The 26,116-nt window shown below is 37.8% G+C and overlaps 2 protein-coding genes across 3 annotated transcripts; both read right to left on the bottom strand.

Moving 5' to 3' along the window:
• Positions 1-384: 384 nt before the first annotated feature.
• Positions 385-17,543, bottom strand: atl3 (atlastin 3). The gene is made up of 14 exons (XM_048175801.1): positions 17,393-17,543; positions 16,103-16,330; positions 15,393-15,527; positions 13,378-13,482; positions 13,234-13,284; positions 8,331-8,387; positions 6,085-6,177; positions 5,850-5,988; positions 4,763-4,890; positions 4,623-4,679; positions 4,453-4,524; positions 3,084-3,275; positions 2,750-2,989; positions 385-1,732 (listed from the first exon to the last, which is right to left on the bottom strand). Exons 2-14 carry the CDS (start codon positions 16,304-16,306, stop codon positions 1,664-1,666), a joined length of 1,542 nt encoding a protein of 513 aa, XP_048031758.1. The 5' UTR covers positions 16,307-16,330; positions 17,393-17,543; the 3' UTR covers positions 385-1,663.
• An 887-nt stretch (positions 17,544-18,430) lies between these two features.
• si:ch211-145o7.3 (forkhead box protein N2) lies at positions 18,431-26,038 on the bottom strand. Of its 2 annotated transcripts, none has more exons than XM_048175802.1 (5): positions 25,702-26,038; positions 24,622-25,228; positions 24,399-24,520; positions 24,191-24,246; positions 18,431-19,471 (listed from the first exon to the last, which is right to left on the bottom strand). In XM_048175802.1, the coding sequence occupies exons 2-5, from the start codon at positions 25,180-25,182 to the stop codon at positions 19,179-19,181; spliced, it is 1,032 nt and encodes a 343-aa protein (XP_048031759.1). In that variant the 5' UTR covers positions 25,183-25,228; positions 25,702-26,038; the 3' UTR covers positions 18,431-19,178. The 2 variants fall into 2 exon arrangements, with proteins under 2 accessions (XP_048031759.1, XP_048031760.1); XM_048175803.1 differs by having other exon boundaries at positions 24,212-24,246.
• Positions 26,039-26,116: the final 78 nt, after the last annotated feature.

The following is a 26,116-nucleotide window of genomic DNA, read 5'->3' as shown; positions in this document are numbered from 1 at the left end:
GCCAAAGCCGTGCACATCAGGCGGCTCGCGACTCCGATCGCCATATAAGGAAACAAGGACATTTCATTTCTATAGAAAAAATTCACACAGCACGCGCTAGAGGGAGCGATGCACAGCAGCAAAGAATGAAACTGCAATGAGGGAAGAATATATTCCGCTGACAGAATAGCCTTTGTTATCTATAAATTGCTACGTATGTATTAATGGTTCCTGTTCCATTTACTCGCTTTTGTTCATTAGTAGACTAATGCAAACGAACAAAACGTGTCCATGAATGCTTACGGTCCTCACTGAAATGTTCTCAATGCTGACACCTAGTGTACAAAAGTTGACATTCCTGCCTCTAACGCCTCTAACTGTATACAAAGAAGACCCATGAGTGCATTGCATGCTTATATCTTTATTTTTGGGGTTTATATATGTAAAGTGTATGTAACAGTAAAAATGATATACAGGGACAGAATACGATCCCTGGTAGGTCAGTTTAGGCAGGTCCACTCGATTGAAAATGAGAAGAGATCACAGGACACATTCAAAAATGCCACAAGGACACATTACAGGCATGCCTTGGGGGGCATACAAATATTGTCATTGTCTGGAAAAATCTTGAACAAAACAAAATGCTTTGAGGTACTATCATATGCCTAAAAAACCTGATTTTTCCAGGTATACTCTTTCCCCACTACGTCATACATGAAATAAGAGGAATGTCATATGACAAAAATGAAAACAGAAAGAAATAAGACGCAATAGTGCTCAGACCACTACAAAAACAGAATCAAATAAGGTGTTTACTAATATGATATGCAAATATAAACCTGATTACAGAAATGTCACATTTTGACTGACACATTTTTTCAAGACACTTTTAAATATTTGATATTGGCTTTTCTGTCAATACTTTCAGTCCAACTTAATGAAAGTGTCAGGATGGTTTTGAACACCCAACAACATGCCAGCAGTTAAAAAGGGGTGTACAGGACCAATCCAGCACTCAAGAACATTGGAACGGAATAAAATATATGTTTGTTACCCCGATGAAACCCATTACAAGTGAAACAACTCATTGACAGGATTTCCCATAGAAATCATACATGGGTGTATAAAAGATGGAATGCATAGAAGGCCACAATTTGGTACAGAGATCATAAAACAAAGCTTTTGCAAAGGTCATATAATATAGTGTACTTACACTTAATACTAAACATCATATCAAGCTCAAGCCTTAATAAAGTAAATGGCAGTTCATGTGCAAAGGTATTCCTGGCTAAAGAGAACAAACCAATAACATGTCTACAGAGTGCAATGTCTACAAGTGCAATCCAAAAGTTACACGACCCTGACTTGCTATGGAGGATGTCTTTGGCTGTACTGGAATGAACAACTGTAAACGTATCAATGCAGCTCTGTGGAGAGTTCAGCCCTTGTGCTAAATCCATACCTGTCCCTGAAAGACTGCTGGTTTGTGATATTTGGTTTATATTCATATTTGTGATGATCTTTAAAAATCTGGTTTAAGACATCTTGAAAAAAATCAGTCAACCTGCATTAGAAGTAGAAATTTAAGTGCTATGTTTGGAGGTGTGCAATATTTGGTATCATATTATTGGTCGCGTCTGTGCAGTTTACATCTGGTTCTGGCATCTTCGGTTTGAATGTGAAGCTATCTTGTCTTCTTCTGTTGTGCAGCCACCTGACCCTGGGCTCTTGTCTTGTTTAACACATCTGTGGCCTGGAGAAAAAAACAAAAAACAAAACAAAACAGAATTAAAAACATTCTAACCCTTAAAGACAGTATGTAATATTTTTATGTAAAAATACATTCTCCTAACTCAGATTATTGTTTATCGACTATTATTAGTATGCCATTCATGGGTTTATCTCCCTTAAAAGTGTAAATATTGAGCCTCCCATGCACCATCTAAACATTGAGAGCAGTCTGCTCAGATCTGTCAATCGCTTTCCAGCTCAACCTATTCGGTTGTTAAGTCTGACGTCACGCGGCAGTGCTTCCGAGTCCAAACGCTCTATCTCATACCACAAGAAAACAACAAACGGTGCTAATATACACACACGATGCTACCAAAAATGTTATAATCATAACCTTTATCTCCATACCAAAATCCCAGATGGCCAGACAGTGATTCATCTTTTATAAATCGCTAAAATATTAATATCTGTAATGCTGTGACCATGGAGTCTCGACACACACGTCAGGATTGTTATCCAGTAGACATGGGCAAAGCCTTAGAAACGGGTGGGGAGGAGGGGCTCTATAGCGTCACCTTATAGTGCAGTAAATTTGGAGTGAATTTGACATAGTCCTTTGATGTTTAACCGTTTAAAATTCCTATTGCCCGCTGTGCACATTTGTCCTGATGCCCCCGGGGTGGCGGTTCCATCGGGCTTGGACCCGCTATCGCTGCTTGCAGCTATATTTATAAGTGAAATGCTAATGTTTGCTCTAAACAGAGTGTTATTAGTCTACTCAATTGCTTACTCATGCCACATAGCAACACAGCTAAAAGTATTCCTAATATTTTGGATCTTTTATTGAATGTATCTACTTTTACCTGTTCAGACATGCCTTCATGTTTGAGTTGGGGGAGGAGCAATGCGTAAAAGGGGACATTTGCAAGGTTCTTTGAAAATATGCTTTATTTTTGTAATTCTGATAGATGCCACCAGTGTCAAAGAAACGTCATACTTCACCTTTAAATAAAAATATTTATTAAAGGAATATATTTACCTGTTCTAGTATTACTCCTGCAGCTTGGTCTATGGCTGTGCCTACTTCTCTGTACTGGCCAGAGTACCGGATAAAGGCCCACGTCAGCATAGCCATCATGGCTAGACCAACTACACAGTCACATGCAAAGGAAATAGTTTCCAGGCCAACAAAGAGCAAAATTCCTGACAGCACATACAGGAGGCAGACCAGAACAAACAGCACTGCAGGTGTCCGGAAAGCACTGAAAACATTCTTGGACTGAAAAGAAAGAAAACATGCGTACAAAAAGAAAATTAAATTCCTGAAATATATACATTTTTTTTCTTTCGATGCTTTTTCACAATGCTGTTACCTCATTGTGCTTTCTGAAAGACTCCCACAGCTCCATCAGCTCTGTTTCCAACTGTTCCTGGTAACGGTGACAGAAATCCCGCCCACCCATCTTCTTAGTGCTGGAGAAGAGATGAAGGGCCTCCTGCAGGAAAAAGCGGTGCTTTTCCTCCAGTGAATCAGGAGCCACATAAGGCAGATCTCCACCACATACCTAACAGTGAGAGGGAATTTATGAAAAAGAAATAAAGAGGACATTATAGGTTTAAGGTTAAATGGATATTATGTTTGGAAACCACATGCCAATGCAAATGTCAATAGTTTGCAGCAGAGAAAGTGTATCTGTGAATTACTCTGAGCCTTAACCAAGTGAAACAATAAAAGTGACAAGCATTGACAACAATTTGTCTGTCTCTTGTTTATTATTTAAAAGGTTAGCTTTCCCCAAAATTCTGTCATTAATTACTCATCCTCATGTCGTTCTAAACCCATAAGACTTATGTTCATCTTTGGAACACAAATGAAGATATTTTTCATGAAATCTGGGAGCTTTCTGACCCTCCATAGACAGCTAGGCAACTATTACTTTGATGCTTCAAAAAGTTCATAAAGAGATCGTAAAACTAATCCATATGGATTGAGTGGTTTAGTCCAAATTTTCTGAAGAGACTTCATCACTTTTTATGATGAACAGACTGAATTAAGGCTCTTATCTACATTCACATTGATCAGCGAACATAAACAGAAGCTCAACCGAGCCTGAATGACGCACGAGAACAAACCTCTTCCGGAAGCTCAAACATGCTGAGAAACACACGAGAATGAACCTCATTGGTTACACAGCATGTTTGAGATTCCAGAAGAGGTTGGATCTCGTGCGTCATTCACGTTTGGCTAAGCTTCTGTTTATGTTCACTGATCAGTGTTTATATGTGAATAAAAGCCTAAATTAAATCTGTTCATCATATAAAGTGATCGAGTCTCTTCAGAAAATCTCTCTTTATGAACGTTTTAAGCATCAAAGATTAAGTTGCAAAGGCAGTCAATGGATGGAAAGACATCTCTTGGATTTCATCACAAATATCTTCATTTATGTTCCGAAGATGAACAAAAGTGAAACGACATGAGGGTGAGTAATTAATGGCAGAATTTTCATTTTGGGGTGAACTAACCATTTAAGACATTTGATTATTTCTCAGAATTTGTAGGAAAACAAATTCCTGAAAACTTCCTGAATCCAAAACATTGATCTTATGCTAATGTGAAAGTTAACGAAACATGAATGATTCATGATTTTCAGGGGACAAAACATATTTCAATAATTGCATGTATTAACCGTTCGGGAGGGACTGTACACATAACAAGTGTTTAACACATTCCAGGTAACATACCTTCTCCATATTCTTGTAGTACTGGTCTTTAGCTGACGCCACCGCAGCAAGGTTATTGGCTTCTGCTGTAGCCTGAATTAGTCAAAACATTACATCAAAACCATGAAATCTTGTAATAAAGCAATACCAAATCAATACCAAATATTAGTAAAACTGTATTATGTTACTACCTCTAGCATGGATTTGGGGTGTGGAAGGTCTTCTCCCTGATAGATCTTAATATATGCCTAACAAATTAGAAACAAAACACATGAAAAATGCTGTTCAACCAATTAGGACCAATATGTTCATAAGCTAGTTGTGTGCTCACTTTGAAGTACTCCAGCAGACCTCTGCAGGTCACCTTATTCCCATTGATCTCTTTCACAGCCAGGTCGTCAGTCTTGAGCAGTTTGGGAATGAGTTTACACAACTGTTCTTTAAACTCTGGAGCCACATCTGAGAATCAATGATGGAGTGATTGTTTGAGAGAGTTAGAACATTTAAAAACATTAAAAAAAGGGCAGTATAAAATGAGGGACTGAAAATGCAGACAAAACCCACACAATGAGATACGCAGATATCGGATAGTGTTGACAAAAATACACTTTACTGTGGTTCGGGGTCAGTAAGATTTTTCTGACTTTTAACTCAGCAAGGGTGCATTAAATTGATCAAAAGTGGCAGTAAAGACATTTATGTTGCAAAAGATTTATATTTAAAATAAAGCTGTTCTTTTGAACTTTCTATTAATCAAAGAATCCTGAAAAAAATGTATCAAGGGTTCCACAAAAATATTAAGCATTGATAACAAGAAATGTTTCCTGAGCAGCAAATCAGCTTATTAGAATGATTTCTGAAAGATTATGTGACACTGAAGACAGCAGTAATGATGCTGAAAAGATCTGATCACAGGAATAATAATTGTAATAATATTTCACAATTTTACTGTTTTTACTGCATTTTGATCAAATAAATGTAGCCTTGGTAGGCATAAGACATCAAAGCATTAAAAAAAATATCTTACCGACCCCAAACTTTTTAATGGTAGTGCATGTAATTTGTGTGTGGAAATTAGGGATAGGTGCAAAATTAGGAATAGGTCATTTTGCCGAAACAGATAAATCAACCAAGTTGGGGGTCTGTCACCCAACTTTTAAAATGGTGGGTGTATGTTGCATCCAACCACACTGTATTTTTTTTAACCATTTCTAATAGTTTGTCAAGCAAATCTAATCACAAAGTACTATGAAAACATACTGTAATCACAAAACTGGTGTAAATGTGTTTCGAAAAACAATCAATTATTGTGCTTTCAAGTTGAATTTTTGCTGGCAGTATCAAATGCTCCGGTACTTGTGCTCATCTCTAGGTAAAGGGTGTAGTGTGAAAAGTTAATCATGAATGAAGTGTAATACCACACAGCTGTCCCTTGAAAGCAGGGCTTGTTGCCACCTTCAGGCCAGGGTGTGGTAAGAGAAAACAGGAAATGGAGGTGAAACAGGAGTGAATATGCTCTCTCACTGTCTGAAGCTCCTGATGCTGAGTCTGCTTCACCTGAACGCCACCACACAAACACACAAGAGAAGTATCACTGCAGACAAACACACAGCTGAACATACAGAGTACCTTAAGTCATTCTTAGTCACATACTTGCAGACGTTTGTCCAAGAAAGCGCTTCCTCCTTCAAACCCATATTTGTACTCATACGGGAAACTCCAGTCTCTGACCAGGAACATAAGCGACTGTGGGCAAGAAAAGAGTTGTGCTGACATGAAGGAAACATGCAAAAAACTGTAAACATTAAAGTCTTCTTTACTACACACATGCACAGACATGTTTGTCTAGATGCAATCTGAAAACCAGCTGTTTCAAGTTATTCATCTGTCCTGAGCTCTCAAGACTATGTTGTCCATGGTTTTATTTTAATGCCGTAAATACCACTGTAGAATCTTGGTATGGATATAAATACACTGCTCAAAAAAATTAAAGGAACATTTTTTAATCCGAGAATAGCATCAAGTCAGTTAAACTCCTGGGATATTGATCTGGTCAGTTAAGTAGCTGTTAATCAGTTTCAGCTGCTTTGGTGTTAATGACATTAACAACAGGTGCACTAGATGAGACGACCCCCAAAACAGGAATGGTTTTACAGGTAGAGGCCACTGACATTTATTTCCCTACTCATCTTTTCTGACTATTTTTCACTAGTTTTGCATTTAACTAGGGTCATTGTCACTACTGGTAGCATAAGGCGATACCGGGACCCTACAGATGTTGCACAGGCAGTCCAACTCCTTCAGGATGGCACATCAATACGTGCCATTGCCAGAAGGTTTGCTGTGTCTCCCAGCACAGTCTCAAGAGCATGGAGGAGATTCCAGGAGACGGGCAGTTAGGACTCTCTAGGAGAGCTGGACAGGGCCGTAGAAGGTCTTTAACCCATCAGCAGGACCGGTATCTGCTCCTTTGTGCAAGGAGGAACAGGATAAGCACTGCCAGAGCCCTACAAAATGACATCCAGCAGGCCACTGTTGTGAATGTCTCTGACTAAACAATCAGGGGTGCGTTTCCCAAAGCGAACTATGGTCGTAAGTTCCGTCGTTACCAATAGAGTTCAATGGGACTTGCGACCATAGTTCACCAACGATGCTTTCGGGAAACGCACCCCAGAAACAGACTTCATGAGGGTGGCCTGAGGGCAGACGTCCTCTAGTGGGCCCTGTGCTCACTGCCTGGCACCGTGGAGCTCGATTGGCATTTGCCACTGAACACCAGAATTGGCAGGTCCGCCACTGTGCCCTGTGGTTTTTACAGATGACAGCAGGTTCACCCTGAGCACGTGACAGACGTGAAAGGGTCTGGAGAAGGTGTGGAGAACGTTATGCTGCCTGTAACATCGTTCAGCATGACCGGTATGGTGGTGGGTCAGTGATGGTCTGGGGAGGCATATCCATGGAGGGACGCACAGACCTCTACAGGCTAGATAATGGCACTCTGACTGCCATTAGGTATCGGGATGAAATCCTTGGACCTATTGTCAGACACTACGCTGGTGCAGTGGGTCCTGGGTTCCTCCTGCTGCATGACAATGCCCGGCCTCATGTGGCAAAAGTATGCAGGCAGTTCCTGGAGGATGAAGGAATTGATACCATTGAATGGCCCCCACAGTCACCTGACCTATATCCAATAGAACACCTCTGGGACATTATGTTTTGGTCCATCCGACGCTGCCAGGTTGCACCTCAGACTGTCCAGGAGCTCAGTGATGCCCTGGTCCAGATCTGGGAGGAAATACCCCAGGACACCATCCGTCGTCTCATTAGGAGCATGCCCCGACGTCAGGCATGCATACAAGCACGTAGGGGCCATACGGACTACTGAGTACCATTTTGAGTTGCTGCAATGAATTTTTAGCAATATGGACTAGCCTTCTGCATCATTTTTTCACTTTGATTTTCGAGGTGTCTTTGAATTCAGTCCTCTGTAGGTTGATAATTTCATTTACATCAAACGATGTGGCATCCTTTCGTTCCTAACACATTACCTAGTCCATACCAGTATAGATATCCAGCATGATATTTTTCCCCATTGAGATCTGATCTGTTTTCAAAATGTTCCTTTAATTTTTTGTGCAGTGTACAATGGGATATAAATATGATAATCATTCAGTATAATATTTTGCCATCTGATACCATCATTGTAATATGGTGTCACCATAGGTCTTCTTAGGTCCTGAGGTTATTCTGCTCACGAAGTTAAATGAGTGCCAAGTAAAACCCACAAATTTGAAAAACAAATGTGAACACAGAAGGCACGCGTCACTACAGGTACACACAGACACAAACACATTTAAACAGATGACTACAATGTCATCATCAACAACGTGTGTTCATACCTGAAAAGGCTTCTGAAAGATTTCATCCATTGCAAGTCGGCCGTACTCTGTAAACAGCTGCAGACACACATACAAAAATGGCAGGTGTAACAAAGTTAGCAAAGTTATAATACACCACAATGTTAAACAAGAAAAAAACACTTATAATTGTGATATACTGTATGGTACAGTTAAAGGGGCCCTCGAATGAAAAATTGAATTTATCTTGGCATAGTTAAATAACAAGAGTTCAGTACATGGAAATGACATACAGTGAGTTTCAAACTCCATTGTTTCCTCCTTCTTATATAAATCTCATTTGTTTAAATGACCTCCGAAGAACAGGCGAATCTCAACATAACACCGACTGTTACGTAACCGTCGGGGTGTACGCCCCCAATATTTGCATATGCCAGCCCATGTTCCCAACATTATGAAAGGCATTAGACAAGGGCAGCCAGTATTAACGTCTGGATCTGCACAGGTGAATCAACAGACTAGGTAAGCAAGCAAGGACAATAGCAAAAATGGCGCAATAATAACTGACATGATCCATGATATCATGATATTTTTAGTGATATTTGTAAATTGTCTTTCTAAATGTTTCGTTAGCATGTTGCTAATGTACTGTTAAATGTGGTTAAAGTTACCATCGTTTCTTACTGTATTCACGGAGACAAGAGCCGTCGCTATTTTCATTATTAAACACTTGCAGTCTGTATAATTCATAAACAACTTCATTCTTTACAAATCTCTCCAACAGTGTAGCATTACCCATTAGCCACGGAGCATAGCCTCAAACTCATTCAGAATCAAATGTAAACAATATAACAGTATACAATACTCACATAATCCGATGCATGCATGCTGCATGCATGACGAACACTTTGTAAAGATCCATTTGAGGGTTATATTAGCTCTGTAAACTTTGTTTAGGCACTGTTTAAGGCAAGCGCAAGTTCCGTGGGCGGAGAGCACGAGAATTTAAAGGGGCCGCACAGCATAAATCGGCTCATATTTAATGATGCCCCAAAATAGGCAGTTAAAAAAATTAATAAAAACAAATCGATGGGGTATTTTGAGCTGAAACGTCACAGACACATTCAGGGGACACCTTAAACTTATATTACATCTTGTAAAAAAACGTTCGATGGCACCTTTAAGTAGAGAGATGCATCAGAACAGTTGGGTTGTCATTCACCAGCAAGTTGACTGGTGAGGTTGATGCGATTATTTTTCTCCTATTTTTTTGTTTTAGCTACATTTTAAACAGCACTAGATTAAAAGGGATGAATTTAGAACTACAACTTCTTGCACAGGTTCTTAGCATGATGAGAACTTGTTCCACAATATCCAAAATAAATCAAGAAATAAATTTCAAAACAATTACAGTTAAACTTGACAGCTTTGAGCAATAAAAAAATTATTAGATATTTAGCCAATTTATTTGTTGAATTGAAGGGAACACAATGTTATCATGTTCTCTAAATGTAAATGTCTAGGGAGAAACACTTGTATAAACACTTGTGCTAGTTGTATTAGCAACTCTGAAAATACAACTTCCAACTTATATCCATTACTTTTTAATTCATTTTACAAATAAGCAGCGTGTACCGCTCTGCTCCTGAGTCCCAAACACTAGAACAGGGATTGGCAACCTATGGCAGGGAGGGATAATCACTGGCACATGACAATAGCTAAAGAGGTGTATTTAATTTAAATAACAGATGTACATTTTGAGGTAATCATTTCTTAGTCACACAGACCGTTTTATTAACCCTCTACTGCACACATGTTGATGGCACATGAAAAAAAAAATATTCCACATCATTTTTTGGTTAATTTGGGAACATTTTATTGATAAAAAAATATATATATATTGCCTCAGGGCAACGTTGTGCAACAATGGAACAGAGTCATAGAGAAAATTATCATCAAAATAAAAAAAAAAATAAAAAAATAAAAATTAAAGAAATCATTAAGTAAAAAGGGAAAAACACTTGAAAGACATTGATATACTGAATTTGATACATGCATATGTCTGTATCATGTAGTGTGCTATGCCATATAATGTACTTCATGTAATAAGATTTCATTCTGTATGAAACTTCAAAAAGCACTTCTTCTCTGCTGTGAAAGTGGTGTACAGTATGTTACAATTTTTGCACATCACTTTGGGTGTTCCTGCACACCCAGGAACCCTGCATATTTCCTTCTTATACTACATTGTTGCCAATGTGAGGTATTGTCTAAAACCTCCTCGAAAAGTACCCCTTATCGCACAACGTTGCCCTGAGGCAATGAAAAGAAAAACTGAATTTCTGAACATGCAAAATAAAAAAAACTTCATAAAACCTGACAAAAGGCTTCTCTACACCTTCATACACACACACACACACATATTTTCTATGTACAGTTCATGTCGTTTTTAAATAAGATTACTAAAGCAAATAATATTGCCTTCTCACACCATGTGCTCCTGTGACCATGTGTCAGAACAGGACGTCCCACCTTTAAATGGTGCTTGATATTGACTCCAACACCTTACTGAACTGTTCTTTGGTACTTTCCCGACCTTTCTAATTGGTTGTTATCATTTAAAGAAAAATTTACTAAACATAGAGCTAAAGAAAACTTTCCGTTGCCTGAGGGCAACGCTGTGCTGTTAGGAACTATAAATACTATTAAAGTGTGAGATTTTAACCTGCACCAGATCTGACAAACACTGTGAAGAATGTGTAATTTTAACTGTAAAATACTGTAAAAATGCTACAGAAAAAACTGTTAATAGGTTAACAGTAAGTTCCCGTACTATATACAGGGAAAAACTGTAAAAGATCTAACTGGATATTTCATGGAATTTTTTTTTTTTTTTTTTTTACAGTAAAATACTGGTAAATGTACAGTTTTAGAAATAAAAAAGGCAAATAAAATTATAGTTTACAGTGAAAAAATGTAAACTGATCTTCCCTGAATTCCCTGCGTGATACTTGAAAGTATTTTGTTTTAATAATGATGTTTCTTTATAGTTTTTGTTATCAGTTTTCTACATTTGGGTTTTATGTTAAATCTTATTTTGTTTAATTGTTTTTTTTTTTTTTTAACACCATGTTAGTACCATGGCTATTTAAGTCAATATCATAATCCATAAAATTTACATTATTATATAAAACATTTTAACTAGAGAAAAGATAGAAAATCTAAAATACATTCGGGTGATACATTTTGAACCTAGTGAAGACGACTTGGTCATGTCTTGATCTGAAGTTATGAAAGACACTTCTTTTTATACTTCTTTTATACTTTCAAACAGTTTTTTATTTTCGTCCCATTCTTTCTGCCACTTGTTAGTGATGTTATGATAATTACTCGTCTAAAATTAGAAGGTGGTATTTGATAGTCAGATATTTCCAGGTCAAGCGCTTCTCTGGAAGCCCTGTTCACCCTCTCATTACCAGTCAGTCCAATGTGACTTGGAACCCAGCAAAAGATAATATTAAAGTTTTCCTTCTTTAGAAGATCTAATTTAGTTAAAATTTCAACAATTATGGGGTGATCAGTCTTTACGGATTTGAAGACAAAATCTTGAGTCAGAGGCAATTAAAAAGTTCAGTTCTTGACTCTTCTGTTGTTTAATGAATGTTTATTGCTTTATTTAAGTGTTGTGTGTTACCATGATGGTGCTTTGTGTTTGCGTGAATGACTCTGTGCACCTTCTATGCTTCTAGCTTTTGATCACACTGCAAAAAAGTGATGTTTTTCCTCAGTATTTTTAGTGAAAATGAAAAATACTATTTAGTTCTTCATTCAGTCTCCATTCACACCACATATCTCAAACATGCATGACCACTTGTGACAGGAATTGTAGGGAATTCAGTATCTCTGAAAATAATTGATCCAACAATTTTTGGTAATATTAATAAAAGTTCTATTTATTATAACAAAATAAATAGAAAGTTCCTAACAAGCCTATTTAACTATTGTCAAATAAAGAACCAGTTAGCAACACTGATCTCACAAGCCTTAAATATAACATAAAACCAGAGCAATATTGATTTATTTTGAGGCAGATATGACTCAAAGTAATGACTTGCAGTTCAAGAAGTCATTCAGATGTTAATTCAGTAACTGCTCCAGCTGATTCTCTCTGTGAGTCAATGAATCATTTTGAACAAATAATAAAAAAGAACCAGCTTGAAATCATTCAAACGCAAAATCTCAGAATCTAAATGCACTGGTGATGCTGATGGAAGTTTGTTGTTTTGAGCAACCAGCAGCGGACAACAAAGTAGAAGCAGATATTAAATATAGGGATACAAATAGAAACACCAATTACAAGCATTATTTCTCTCTCAAGGACTGCATGTTTGCAACTCTAATGGACTACAATGTTCCCTCTGCGTCAGTGGAAGAATGCAGATATTCAAATATGGTTAAAGGGTTAGTTCATGCAAAAAAGTGATGTTTTTCCTCAGTATTTTTAGTGAAAATGTCTAAAGATTCTTAAATCAGGTTGCATTTACTGAAGATGCAAACTGACATAAAATATTAATATGAATACTTAATTTTGTTCTCCATTATACATTTTCATCTCAAGTAATTGTGTCTTGATTTAAAAGATGTTTAGATATTTGATATTTAAAAGATTTTCATTTTTTTGCAGTGCATGCAACATTTAATGCCAAGATTTTATGAATTTAATACTTTCTGCTTTGATTGAAGACCCTTTATGGCCTTAATTTGTGTACGGATGAATTCATACTTTTTAAGACCATTTTAAGACCCGCAGAAACCCTGCTTTTAATCATTTCTCTGTGGTGTAATAAAAACACCATTTTCCCAATGCAAAAATGCAAGACAGTCTCAAGACAAGTCAGTTTAGCTTGAGAATTCTGTATTCTTGTCTAGTTGTGACTTCACTCACCTGAAGTTGCTGTAGATCATCTTCCTGAATATTCTGTGACAGATTATAAATCTAGAAGAAAAAAAAAGTAATTATAATTATGACACATTTCCAGTCTTCTTTCAACTCATTTGTGGCAAAACTGTTAAGATGCATTGTGGAAACCTGGATGGAGCTAGTCATGGTGCTGAGGGCAAAGATAGTGGCACAGTCTTTCACTGTGGATTGGGAATCAAACGCTCCTTGTGTGTCCATTAAAAGCACTGCAACCTACAGAGAAGAACAACATGCTCCATTTTAGTACTACAGCTCTCCAAACTCAGCAGAGCAAGTGACCGGAAGTGACGAGTGATTCAAGAATCAAAGTTTTTTTTAAAACATGTTAAGCCAGAATCACTGACGACGATAATAAATTAACAGGAAATGACCACAAATTTACTATGAATCTGACATCAGCACTTGTGCAAGTTCAGATTGCTTACTGGACAAAAAAACATTAGATAAGATTTCAGACAGTAATAAATTTCATAATGCAACTTTCATAATGAACTTCTAGGGAACTGAAACTCATAAACACTAGCCATTTAGTTCTTCATTCAGTCTCCATTCACACCACATATCTCAAACATGCATGACCACTTGTGACAGGAATTGTAGGGAATTCAGTATCTCTGAAAATAATTGATCCAACAATTTTTGGTAATATTAATAAAAGTTCTATTTATTATAACAAAATAAATAGAAAGTTCCTAACAAGCCTATTTAACTATTGTCAAATAAAGAACCAGTTAGCAACACTGATCTCACAAGCCTTAAATATAACATAAAACCAGAGCAATATTGATTTATTTTGAGGCAGATATGACTCAAAGTAATGACTTGCAGTTCAAGAAGTCATTCAGATGTTAATTCAGTAACTGCTCCAGCTGATTCTCTCTGTGAGTCAATGAATCATTTTGAACAAATAATAAAAAAGAACCAGCTTGAAATCATTCAAACGCAAAATCTCAGAATCTAAATGCACTGGTGATGCTGATGGAAGTTTGTTGTTTTGAGCAACCAGCAGCGGACAACAAAGCAGAAGCAGATATTAAATATAGGGATACAAATAGAAACACCAATTACAAGCATTATTTCTCTCTCAAGGACTGCATGTTTGCAACTCTAATGGACTACAATGTTCCCTCTGCGTCAGTGGAAGAATGCAGATATTCAAATATGGTTAAAGGGTTAGTTCACGCAAAATGAAATTTCTGTCATTAAGTACTCACCTTCACGTCGTTCCACACCCATAAGACCTTTGTTCATCTTCGGAGCACAAATTAAGATGTTTTTGATGAAATCTGAGTTTTTTTTCATCTCCCATAGAAAGCAATGAAATTACCACATTCAAGGTCCAGAAAAGTAAAGACATCGTTAAAATAGTCAACGTGACTACAGTGGTTCAACCTTAATGTTATGAAGTGACGAGAATACTTTTTGTGCGCAAAAACAAAACAACAATAACAACATTCAACAATTTATTCTCTACCCTGTCAGTCTCCTACGCAGTTGACGCAGTGCAGCGCTTCCATTTTTACGTCCGAACGCCGGCTCAGTTTTGGCCGATGCTGTTCACGTGAGCAGCATGACGTGTGCATATGATGCTGACGCAGGAGCCGGCCAATAATGAGTCTGCGTTCTGACGTATGGAAGCACTGCACTGTCTTCAACGTAAACTGCATAGGAGAATGACAGGGCAGAGAGGAAATTGTTGAATAAAGTCATTATTTATGTTTTGTTTTTGCACACAAAAAGTATTCTCGTCGCTTCATAACATTATGGTTGAACCACTGTAGTCATATTGACTATTTTGCCTACGATGTCTTAACTACTTTTATGGACCTTGAATGGTAATTTTGTCACTTTCTATGGGAGATTTAAAAAAAAAAAAAAATCTCGGATTTCATCAAAAAATATCTTAATTTGTGTTTTGAAGATGAACGAAGGTCTTACGGGTGTGGAACGACACGAGGGTGAGTAATTAATGACAGAAATTTCATTTTTGGGTGAACTAACCCTTTAACACAATCATGAAAATCATTAGATTCTAGTATTTAAAAATGGGAGTAAAACATTTAACCAGTTCTGAATAAGACTACATGACCGCAGTGCACTGCCTGCTGTTGAGTGCTTGTTACCTCACTTCCATCCGTCTTCCGTACAATGAAAACTTCACTCCATATCTGGATGCCGGTTGTCTCTGGTTCTGAGCCTCCTCTCCAGGAGAAACCTGTCAGGGGGTCATTTTCCTGCCCAAGCCAATCCTGACCAGGCTGAAGGGGACAAAATAATGAGAGGTGAATATATAGTAGGAACCTTCTCAAGAGCAGCACACCAATGATCTTTCAAAGTGGGAAATCTGCACTAATTTTGCCTTACGGATTAGTTCACTTTCAAATAAAAATTTCCTGATAATTTACTCACCCCCATGTCATCCAAGATGTTCATGTCTTTCTTTCGTCAGTCGAAAAGAAATGAAGGTTTTTGATGAAAATATTCCAGGATTAATCTCCTTATAATGGACTTAAATGGACTCCAGACGGTTGAAGGTCAAAATTACAGTTTCAGTGCAGCTTTGAAAGAGCTTTAAACGATACCAGACGAGGAATAAGGGTCTTTTCTAGCGAAACGATCGGAAAATAATCCTGGGATGTTTTCATCAAAATCCTTAATTTCTTTTCGACAGAAGAAAGAAAGACATGAACATCTTGGATGACATGGGTGTGAGTAAATTACCAGGAAATTTTTATTTGAAAGTGAACTAATCCTTAAATAATTTTGCCTTAATATTAAATTATGTGCTGCATTACATGCTCTGAATATTGAATGCACTGGTTTTCCTTCTGACCTTCTTATACATGTATCGGAGCATGAAATCCAAAAGGAAACTTTTCCCTTTTCGGAAGGCTCCAGCGACAGACACCACCACCACATCCTTATCTCGAACATCGGGCGCCAACAGAATTCGACCGAGCGCCTCTGTATCCAGGTCAAAGGAGTGCTCCTCCTTGTTGACTGTCACAATTTGAACTGGCCCAGGTTCACCCCGCATCCTCTGTCCTATTTCACAGGCTTACTGTGGACGACAATAAAAATGTTTCAACTTAATGCCAGCAATAAAATAAGGTCACACATTCACATTCTAGTGCATGACAATTTGTTTTGACCTTTAAAGCTAGCTGTTAATATCTGCTTGGAAATATCAAAGAGAGCATATTAAATCCATTTCTGGGAGGCATTATTGGGACAGTACGTTCCCTGTTGGCTAGCAAGGCAGGGTTTGTTGGGAAACTGCGATGTGGCAAGCCGGTTAAAAGGTTCAAGCATGCTCTTCTACACTGACAGATTCCATAGCTTGAAGGTGACTCATTCTGACTGCTTTCACTAATGGGCAAATGTGTACAATCAACACTGCTGTGGAAACATCTTAAGAAACTTAATTCACACACAGCCAATGAGATTTGAATATGGTGGAAGAGTTAGTGCACAAATGTGCACAAGTGAAACAACACACCCTGAGGAATAAAAAAACACAGGTGGAACCGATCAAAAGAGGTGTGGAACAGAAAAAACCTGCTGAAAAATGTCAGGAATTCCTGCCTGTCTCTTAAAAGAATATGTAATAAGTACAGACAATTATAGTATTGCTTAACGTGCATGTAAGTTAGTAATGCAAGTAGAAACGTGGCAGTTGCCACTAACCAACTTTTGTCAAATATGATAAATGAACATATTAACTTGGTCATGTCAACCATTAAAAGCAACAAGTGTTGCTTCAAAACGTCAAACAATAGTAAATATTTATGAGTAAATCTGAAACATTAGTGCAGGCACCTCCTGTCCTTGTTCACACTGGCTGAATTCCAGAACCTTTATGTAATATTTTCCACATATGAACCAGAAATTGTTTACTGGTTGAGATCTTAAAGGATGCATGCATATTATTAGAATATAAAATCAAACTTGCTGATTTAAACTAGCTATTTACTGTCGCCTCGCCCCAACATTGAGGAGTTTCTAAATCAAACCGACCACATATTTGAGGAACGGACGAAACAGCCTAAGTAAGCTAACGTAAAAGTGTCTTAAGCTTTCTTACATATTACCGACTTTAAAAGCAACAAATTAATTCCAGTACCTTATCCTTCGCTTTTTACTGCAGACCTTCTTCGGATTATGCTCAGAACATCAACGTTTCAGTTTTAATAAACACAACTTTGTCCGTCAAAGAACATCCCCACCGCGCGTGTTGCTGGGAAATGTAGTTTTCGCGGTAATATATTTGCATACACTCGAACTGTAAACAGGCCACACAAGAACTACAACATCCAAGAGAACCCAAAACAAACTCGCTTGACAAGTGTGGTTTGTTCTTATGGTCCAATCAGAGGACATAAATATTATTGAGCCTAGCCTAATAATTTATGTGCGAAAACCAAAATTTAATAATGTCTACAAATGAATTGAATGTTTACCTCTATGATTGTACGCACATTTAGACCTGTTTTACTCGGTATGTCAATACACTTATAATCGTTCGCTCATGCCAACATGGAAATAGTACCAATACTACAAGCAATCCTTACAATTTCTCCCCCCAAAAAGTTTTGTCAGACATCTAGGGAGTGTCTTCTAAGTTTTCCATAATGAGTCATACTAGTTTGGCAGTATTCATAGTGCAGCAAGGACCAAACACCACCCATGAACACATCTCATTCACTACATATTACACAACAGCTGGTATGCAGAGCTTAACCTAAATCTGTATAGCACATGTTTGTGATTTAACACATTTTTAACATTCTTCAGGGACATTTTACCTGCATTTCTATATCACAAAACTATACAAATTTAAACGTTTATAGTTAATTATTCAGGTTTTTTTTCCTTCTGTCTGATGCTATTCATGATGTAGCTTCAATTATTAGTTTAAACTACTGGTAGGTAATCTTGAGTTAGGTAGGTCAATTTTCATAACATTGGTCTGTTACCCACATTAACAGAGGAGACCACTGCAGACCAACCATTATCTAAAGGTTAAGATGTGTCATTTTCATAAATGAAGCCATTTGAGAAGTTGTTTAACACCCCATGTATTCTAGTTATATCTGTGATCTACTAAGAGCTTGCTAATTAAAACTAAATATCTAATTTCATGGGACAAATCAGGCAAAGATTTCATCATAATATTTCAGTACTTTATTGCTAAATGAGATGCACATGAAGAGGATGGGTTCAGAGTGCCATTTAGTGTCAACCTGTTTAACATACTAAACTAAAAATAATAAAATAAACACATGAATAAAGCAAAATATGACATGCATCATACTACACAGAAAACTAATCACTACAGAATGCTGTAGCATAATAATAATCAAACAGAAATAAGGGTTAGATATTAATGTTTTCATCTACCTAAACTAACAGCTGGCAGTTTTTCTCAATAATACTTGAATATGTTCATAATTTTGAACAATTTGAACAATTCCATACTGTAAAAACCTAATTTTCTTTAGAAAAAAAAGGACATCAGAAATGTATCCCTCTAATTTGAACCTAGTATACAACAAATCTTTAGATGAATTTTAATGGGAGGGACTTAATGAACAATGGCATGGAAGTGCTTTAAATATTATTTGTCAACCATGACAATAAACAATAAATATTTTGTTCTTAATGACAGTTCATCATTTTCCAGTTGCTTTTTTCAGCCAAATTACATGCAATATACTAATACCAAGGATACCCTCACAGTGCTGTTGTCAGTTGCTACAAATGTCTTTTCAAATCACTACATTATTTGGGATTGCTTGTGTTGCACCTTTTATTACAGTAAGTAAAAGTTCAGGCAGTTATAAAGTGTCAATAGTACATCAAGCCCAGAGTTTTCACAGTGGCCACATCTCCCCATTAACCCTCCTCTCTCAGTGGTTTCCTCCCGCGAGGTCAAGCAGTGACCCTGCAGCTTCCTGAGCCTCAGCATCAAGCTGCAGTATCTCAACCGTCTCCAGGTCCAGCTCTGCGTCTCCTGGAAGAACCAGGTACTGATATTGCTGATACTGATAGTAGTGTAACTCAATGTAACCGCTGTCTGCCAATGGATCTTTCTCTGAATCCTCGCCAGCAACCTCTGTAAGTTCCACAGACTCCATGGGGACCAGCTCCTCGTGATCTGGTATCAAAGAGCATGGCGGGTTTGAGGAGAGAGAATCTAGATCTGAGGACAGTGGGAAAGTGGTGGATTTAAGACAATTGTACCATATAGAACAGATCTGAATTTTGTGTGACAGTCACTCTATGGGACTCTACATAAAGAAAAACTTTTTTTGCCCGATCGGAACCAAACTAGTGCAGAAAGATTCTCTGGAGCCTGAATATCAAAAGTTATCCAAAAAAAGTTGAAATTTCGATTCAGGGATGCTAAGAGGCGGCAAAACGTTCGAAATGGGAGGAGTTGTTACTTCACTAAAATGGCTATAACTCTTATACAAAATGAGATATTTTCACCAAATTTGGTACACACGTGTAGGGGCTCAATCTTTGGTCACAGAAAAAAAAATGCAGTGATTGGACACTTGGTGGCGCTATAACTTGAGAAAAAACCTGAAAACAACTATAACTATGCAACTGTTAGTCCAATCGACTTGAAAATTGGCATGCAATGTCTTGGTCTAAGGGGGCATGATAGTCAATGAGGTCATTGGCGTATCTCGAAAAACATGGCCGCCATCGGCCAATGAAGTTTGAGCACCTATTAGACAATGTTAATGGAGGCCGATCGAAAGGAAACTAACAGTGCGGTCCAAACGGGATATATCGCCCTCCGAAGGGCACTTCAAAGTGAAAATCATCATGGCCGCCATATTGAAGGGTCGTTCCAAACCGAAGTGCTCAAAACTAACCACTTCAAAAGCCCCTTTGAATGAAGGATTTCGAAGGGTACAACTGATGGACACTTCGGGTCCCCATGATACTTTGCACAGGGAAGTTGTTTGACGTCACAGAATGGGTACAGGAGGCTCGGAGTTCGATTTTAACTATAAATGTGTGTATAGTATTTTTCTATATTACTGTAATATTTATACGAGTTAGATTTGGTACATTATTATGGCCAAAACGAAATTGTACTTAAACAAAAATACTTTAGCTTCCTTAATCAGTCCATTCAAATGTTTAAAAAACATAGATACAATAGACAATATGGTGCGATAAACCAAAAATAAATAAAAAAATAAACTAACGTTAAACAAAAGGCACAGCTTACACAATCTACTCCTCCTTGATTGTCTCGTTAAGATGACGCAGAAGTGCGTACCAAAAAACAGTTTTTCTGACCCCTACACCCTTCATCCCTTCGAAGCTCTCACTCCAGAGGGTAAACCCTTTGAAGGGATTAGGGCATAGGGATGAGCCCTTCCGAATGGAACGCAGGGTCAGTGTGCATGTTCGTCTGTAAGAATTTTTGAAAGAAATTGGCCACTAGTTGGCGCTAATGTGTTTTACGGCTCTGTAATCACGTGGTGTTTCACGCATACACACAATATTCATATAATTTGATAGATCTCCTCATGCTGAACAACTTTGCCTCAAGAACCACTGCTGTCAATCAAATCGTTCATTAAATATTCACGATTATGTAAAAAACCTACTTTTGCAAACTAGTCCTAGGTTTTTTGCACAATCGTAAAATCAAAAGTGCAGTACAATTCTCTGGACTCTCTAGATCAATAATTATCAAAAAAAGTTGAACTTTACCTTTGGATTGTTATAACAGGGTCATTTAGAAAATGGGCGTGGCAAAATATACTCAAAAGCCAATAAATCCTAAACGAAAACTCAGAACTTCACAAAATTAAAGGGTTAGTTCACCCAAAAATTACAATTCTGTCATTTATTACTCACCCTCATGCCGTTCCACACCTGTAAGACCTTAAATTTTTGGGTGAACTAACCCTTTAAGTGAGCACATGCAGCATATGACTCTAAAGAAGCATGCCGACTTTTATGGAGATTGGACCATACGTGGTGCTATAACTGTTAAAAAACTTTAAAAACCATATATTTTCAATGGTAAATTGCCTGTTTTGCCTGAAAATGGTCTGTTCCTTCTATGATTTAAGTGGTTACATGCTTGCTAAATAAAACTTAATATCTTTTTACGTATATGTGCTTATAGGCCTTAAATGCTTGAACTTTGTCTTTCATTCACACACACACACAATAAAAACACTAACAAATACCAATTACTGTACTGTTCCATTATTATTTAATTAGTAGTATATGGTAAAAGATGTGTGCAAATGAAGAGAGCAATCTGTCCGTTATGTGAGACTTCTTTACTTAAGTGACCCTGTAATAAAACAGCCTGACACAGAGAGGACGGCCATTATGTCAGGGTGGCTATAGGTTGCTAGGGTAATGTCTGGCTGTTACCAAGGCAACAGCTCACAAACATACCGTGTCTGGAAAAAGTGGATAAAGGCTAGCAAACTAAAAAGTGCATGTGAGAGAAGCTAGCACCATTTCATACACTACCGTTTCAAATTAGATTTATCTAACGTGACAATAAAGGCATTTATAATGTTACAAATGATTTCTATTTCAAATAAATGCTGTTGAACTTTCTATTCATCAAAAAATCCTGAAAAATATTATGCCAGCACAACTGTTTTCAACATTGATAATAATAATAAATGTTTCTTGAGCAGCAAATCATCATATTAGAATGATTTCTGAAGGATCATGTGATACTGAAGACTGGAGTAATGATGCTGAAAATTCAGCTTTGATCACAGGAATAAATTACATCTTAAAATATATTAAAATACAAAACAGTTATTTTAAATTGTAATAATATTTCACAATACCACTTTTTACTATATTTTTATCAAATAAATACAGCTTATGTAAGTACTTTTAAGAACTATTTTAGATTCAATATATTTTTATAATTAAGCTGTATGTATGATATTCTAGGTGTTTTGGTATGTTGTGTTGTATGTGTAATTGATTGTTTGTTGGTATGACGAGATGAGACCAAAGGCCAATTTTCAGCCATAGCTGGACACTTAAAAGGGTTAGTTCACCCAAAAATAAAATTTCTGTCATTTATTACTCAACCTCATGTCGTTCTACACCCGTAAGACCTTCGTTCATCTTCGGAACACAAATTCAGATATTTTGATGAAATCCAAGAGGTTTTTTTTATCCTCCATTGAAAGCAACGAATGACCACATTCAATGTCCAGAAAAGTAGTAAAGACATTGTTAAAATAGTCCATGTGACTACAGTGGTTCAACCTTAAAGCTGCAGTCCGTAACTTTTTTTGTGTTCAAAATTTACAAACATTATATAATGAGAATATACAACATGAATCCATTTTCCAAACCGTGTTTTTGTCTTACCCTGAATCATTATGGTACACTTATAATAAGTGTTTATATTCTGACTATTTCAGACCAGACTGGTAGGACTCGCCGCAGAGTATCACAGTAACTGCGTGATTTTCCATAAACATACACAGAGAAAAGTAGCTCCGGCTACAATGTTCTTCCGCAAGACGCGTGCAGTTCGGTTAATTAACCACTAGAGGGCCAAAAATCGCGGACTGCAGCTTTAATGTTATGAAGCGATGAGAATAGAGCGCCCCAGGGATGACGCATTTTTGTAGGCAAAACCCGGAAGCGAGTTAGCATTTTAGGACTTCCGGTTCCAACGCCGTAAAGTCTATGGGTTTTTTGAATGGGTTTTTGCTAAATCGCCTGAAATAAGGTCTGTGGTTAACAAAGCCTCTAAATACTTTCACGTTTTGATCTATGACATAAAACACACCAGTTATAAGCCACTTGTGATTTTTTAAACTTTTACTGTGTCTTAAAATCGGCGGTTGCTAACAAGTTGCTAAAAGGGACTACTTCCTTTGGCGGGGACTTTAGACGTCATCATTAAAAATGGGACATTTGGACAGCATTTCTCATGAAAAAGTGGAAAAGTATTCATAACAGCACAGATCATAATCAGCGAGCATGTTTTTAAATAAAGTTGTTTTCTAAATAAAGTTTGAGGAAGCTTGGTGGTGACGACGCTGATCCGTGACTATGGTGTGCTGTAGTCCGTTTATAGCCTACTGTTAGCTTTTTATATCTGACGACTTTATTTAGGCTTCAAAATCTATAAACGTTGTGTTAACTTGTAAAGATTATCTTGATAGACAAAACGTGTAAGTGTCATAACCCTTTGTTAAACACAGAGCTTATTTTCTGCGATTTTCCAAAAGTCTATGGGAAAAATGCATAGGCTTTCAATCGAGGGAACCCGTGCGCCGCTAACTTCCGGGTTGGCCTACAAAAACGTGTCATCCCTGGGGCACTCTATACTTTTTGTGCGCAAAAACAAAACAAAAATAATGACTTTTTTCAACAAATTCCCCTGTCATTCTGCTAAGCTATTTTCGCTTCTGTGTTTATGTCCGAACGGCAGCTCGGTATTGGCCAATGCTGTTCACATGAGCAGCACGAGGCATGCGTGTGCGTTTGGATGTAAACACGGAAACGCAGCACTGCTCCAACGGCGTAACAGACAGGGCAGAGGAAAAATTGTTGAATAAAGTCGTTGTTTTTGTGCACAAAAAGTATTCTCGTCACTTCATAACATTAAGGTTGAACCACTGTAGTTACATGGACTACTTTAACGATGTTTTCACTACTTTTCTGGACAGTGAATGTAGTAATTTCATTGCTTTCAATGAAGGATAAAAAAGACCTCTCGGATTTCATCAAAATATCTTAATTTGTGTTCTGAAGATGAACGAAGGTCTTACAGGTTTAGAACGACATAAGGGTGAGTAATTAATGACAGAAATTTCATTTTTGGGTGAACTAACCCTTTAACTTAACTCGACTTTCATCAGAGTTAAATTCAAAAGTTGTGACTGACCTGAAATTTCCATGGACTCACCCAAAATGTTCTGCCCATTATCAGTCGCCTCCAACCTGTTCAGAATGGAGGTCAGATATACTTGTTTGAGTATCACATATCACAATGAAAGACTCATTTGTTCATCTGACGTCACGCATATAAAATCAGATAATTCAATATGAGCATCAAACAGCTGGTGTATTAAAAGAAAGCAAATCAAACTCACAAAACAGGCTTGTTCAACAAGTTGCTGTTGGTACGATGACAATAATGTGTTTTCTTAAGAACTTCCAGAAGAGCTGGCCGATATTCTGGACAAACACGCCATAATGAGCCCTTTCCAACAGACTGTAAAACAACACAGGAATATTTGATTAATAAACAAATTAAGCAATCTAGACAAGAAAATTCTGATTAATGTGTTTTGGAAGTAAAGACATCTGACGCACTTGACTCTTGTCTCGATGTATTCGTTGGAAGCTCTTGCTCAACGACAGGTTGTGTCGCACAGAGTTCCTCCATCCACCCGGAGCCTCTCTATAGTAGGGAAAGTTATCGACAATCCACTCATAAATACTTTTCACTGGGAGTCTCTTCTCAGGCGAGTCTTCTATTGCCATGAAGATGAGACTGCTGAAAGAGTACGGGGGTTTGGCAGGGGTGGGAGGCAGCTGTTGGGCAGGAACGGGCTCTAACATCTGAGGCAGTGTAGTGATTCTGGGCAGAGGCTGCAAGGGCAACAGGTCCCCCCTTTGATGCAACCAGCTGAGGCAGGTCAGGTCATCCTGATCAGATACTGAGGAAGGACTCGGGCAGTGTGATCCTCCATATACCCGAGGGGTAGATGAAAAGTGAAGATAGGAGGCTGGGGTGGTTGGGGAGGAAGGGAGGGATGCAGGCAGAACAGCGGCAGGCTGTGGAAGAGAGGGGGATAGAGAAAGAGCTTCTGAATTATTTTGGGGGGAATGTAGAGGAGAATGGGGAGGCAGTGCTTGTGTGTCTTTCTCCATCTGTCTCCCAGCTGCAAGATACAGGTCCACACATTCACCTGCTGAACTGTAAAAACACACAAACAGATTAATATGAATGCACTGTACATATGTACACACATGCAGGCATGTCCTTTAAAATTATTTTTCGTTCACAAAACAAGCACAAGGATTTAGAAAGTATTGGAGACTGTAAAAGTCATTGCCCTTCCATTTCTTTTTCAACACTGAGTGCACAAGCGAGTAAATCATTGAGCAAGGTAGTCAACCGAGAAATAACATATCATTCAACTGGTGCTAAACAAACACAGGTATGATGGACAGCTTGCATTAATTAATGCGAAATATGAACAGGCTTTATGAAAGAGAAATAAAAATAGTTCGACTATTCTACCAACTAACAAACACAGAAAGCCAAGCCACATGGTCTATACACCTGAGAAAATGGCGCAAGAATATTAAGTTACATTTAGAATAATTACCCAAGCATTCATGCTCGCGTGAACGCTTTATGTCAAGACAAAAGGGCGAAAAACTTACCTAAACAACTGGGTATGAATTTAAAGCATTCAATCTCCAATTTTGTTCTCTTATATCTTGAAAGTTTCTGTCAAAGTGTTAAAATATCTGCAAAAGAAGCTATGTCTCGCACTATCCCGTCCTGTATGCGCAGTCCTTTCCCACGTTTCCTTGGAAACCAGAAGGACGCTTTGCAGCCGGCGCGCCTCCTGCGACCCCTCCTTAAAGAGACATGGCTGGATGAAATAAAACGCGTTTGGTTTTATTGTGGGGAAAGCCTTGATGTTGGCCGCTGGTACTGATATATGTGGTGGAAATGCATCTCAGGTTCAGCTTTTGTAATTCTAACATGCTTGCAGGATTTTGCTATAGAGTGTACAGCAGCTAAATAACGCAATAACACGTATATTGAGCCTCATCTATCACATAATATTGT

This window comes from Megalobrama amblycephala, linkage group LG23, assembly GCF_018812025.1.
Source record: "Megalobrama amblycephala isolate DHTTF-2021 linkage group LG23, ASM1881202v1, whole genome shotgun sequence".
Lineage (NCBI taxonomy): Eukaryota > Metazoa > Chordata > Actinopteri > Cypriniformes > Xenocyprididae > Megalobrama > Megalobrama amblycephala.
Note: the sequence above shows the minus strand (reverse complement) of the source record. Positions and strands in the feature narration are given on the sequence as shown.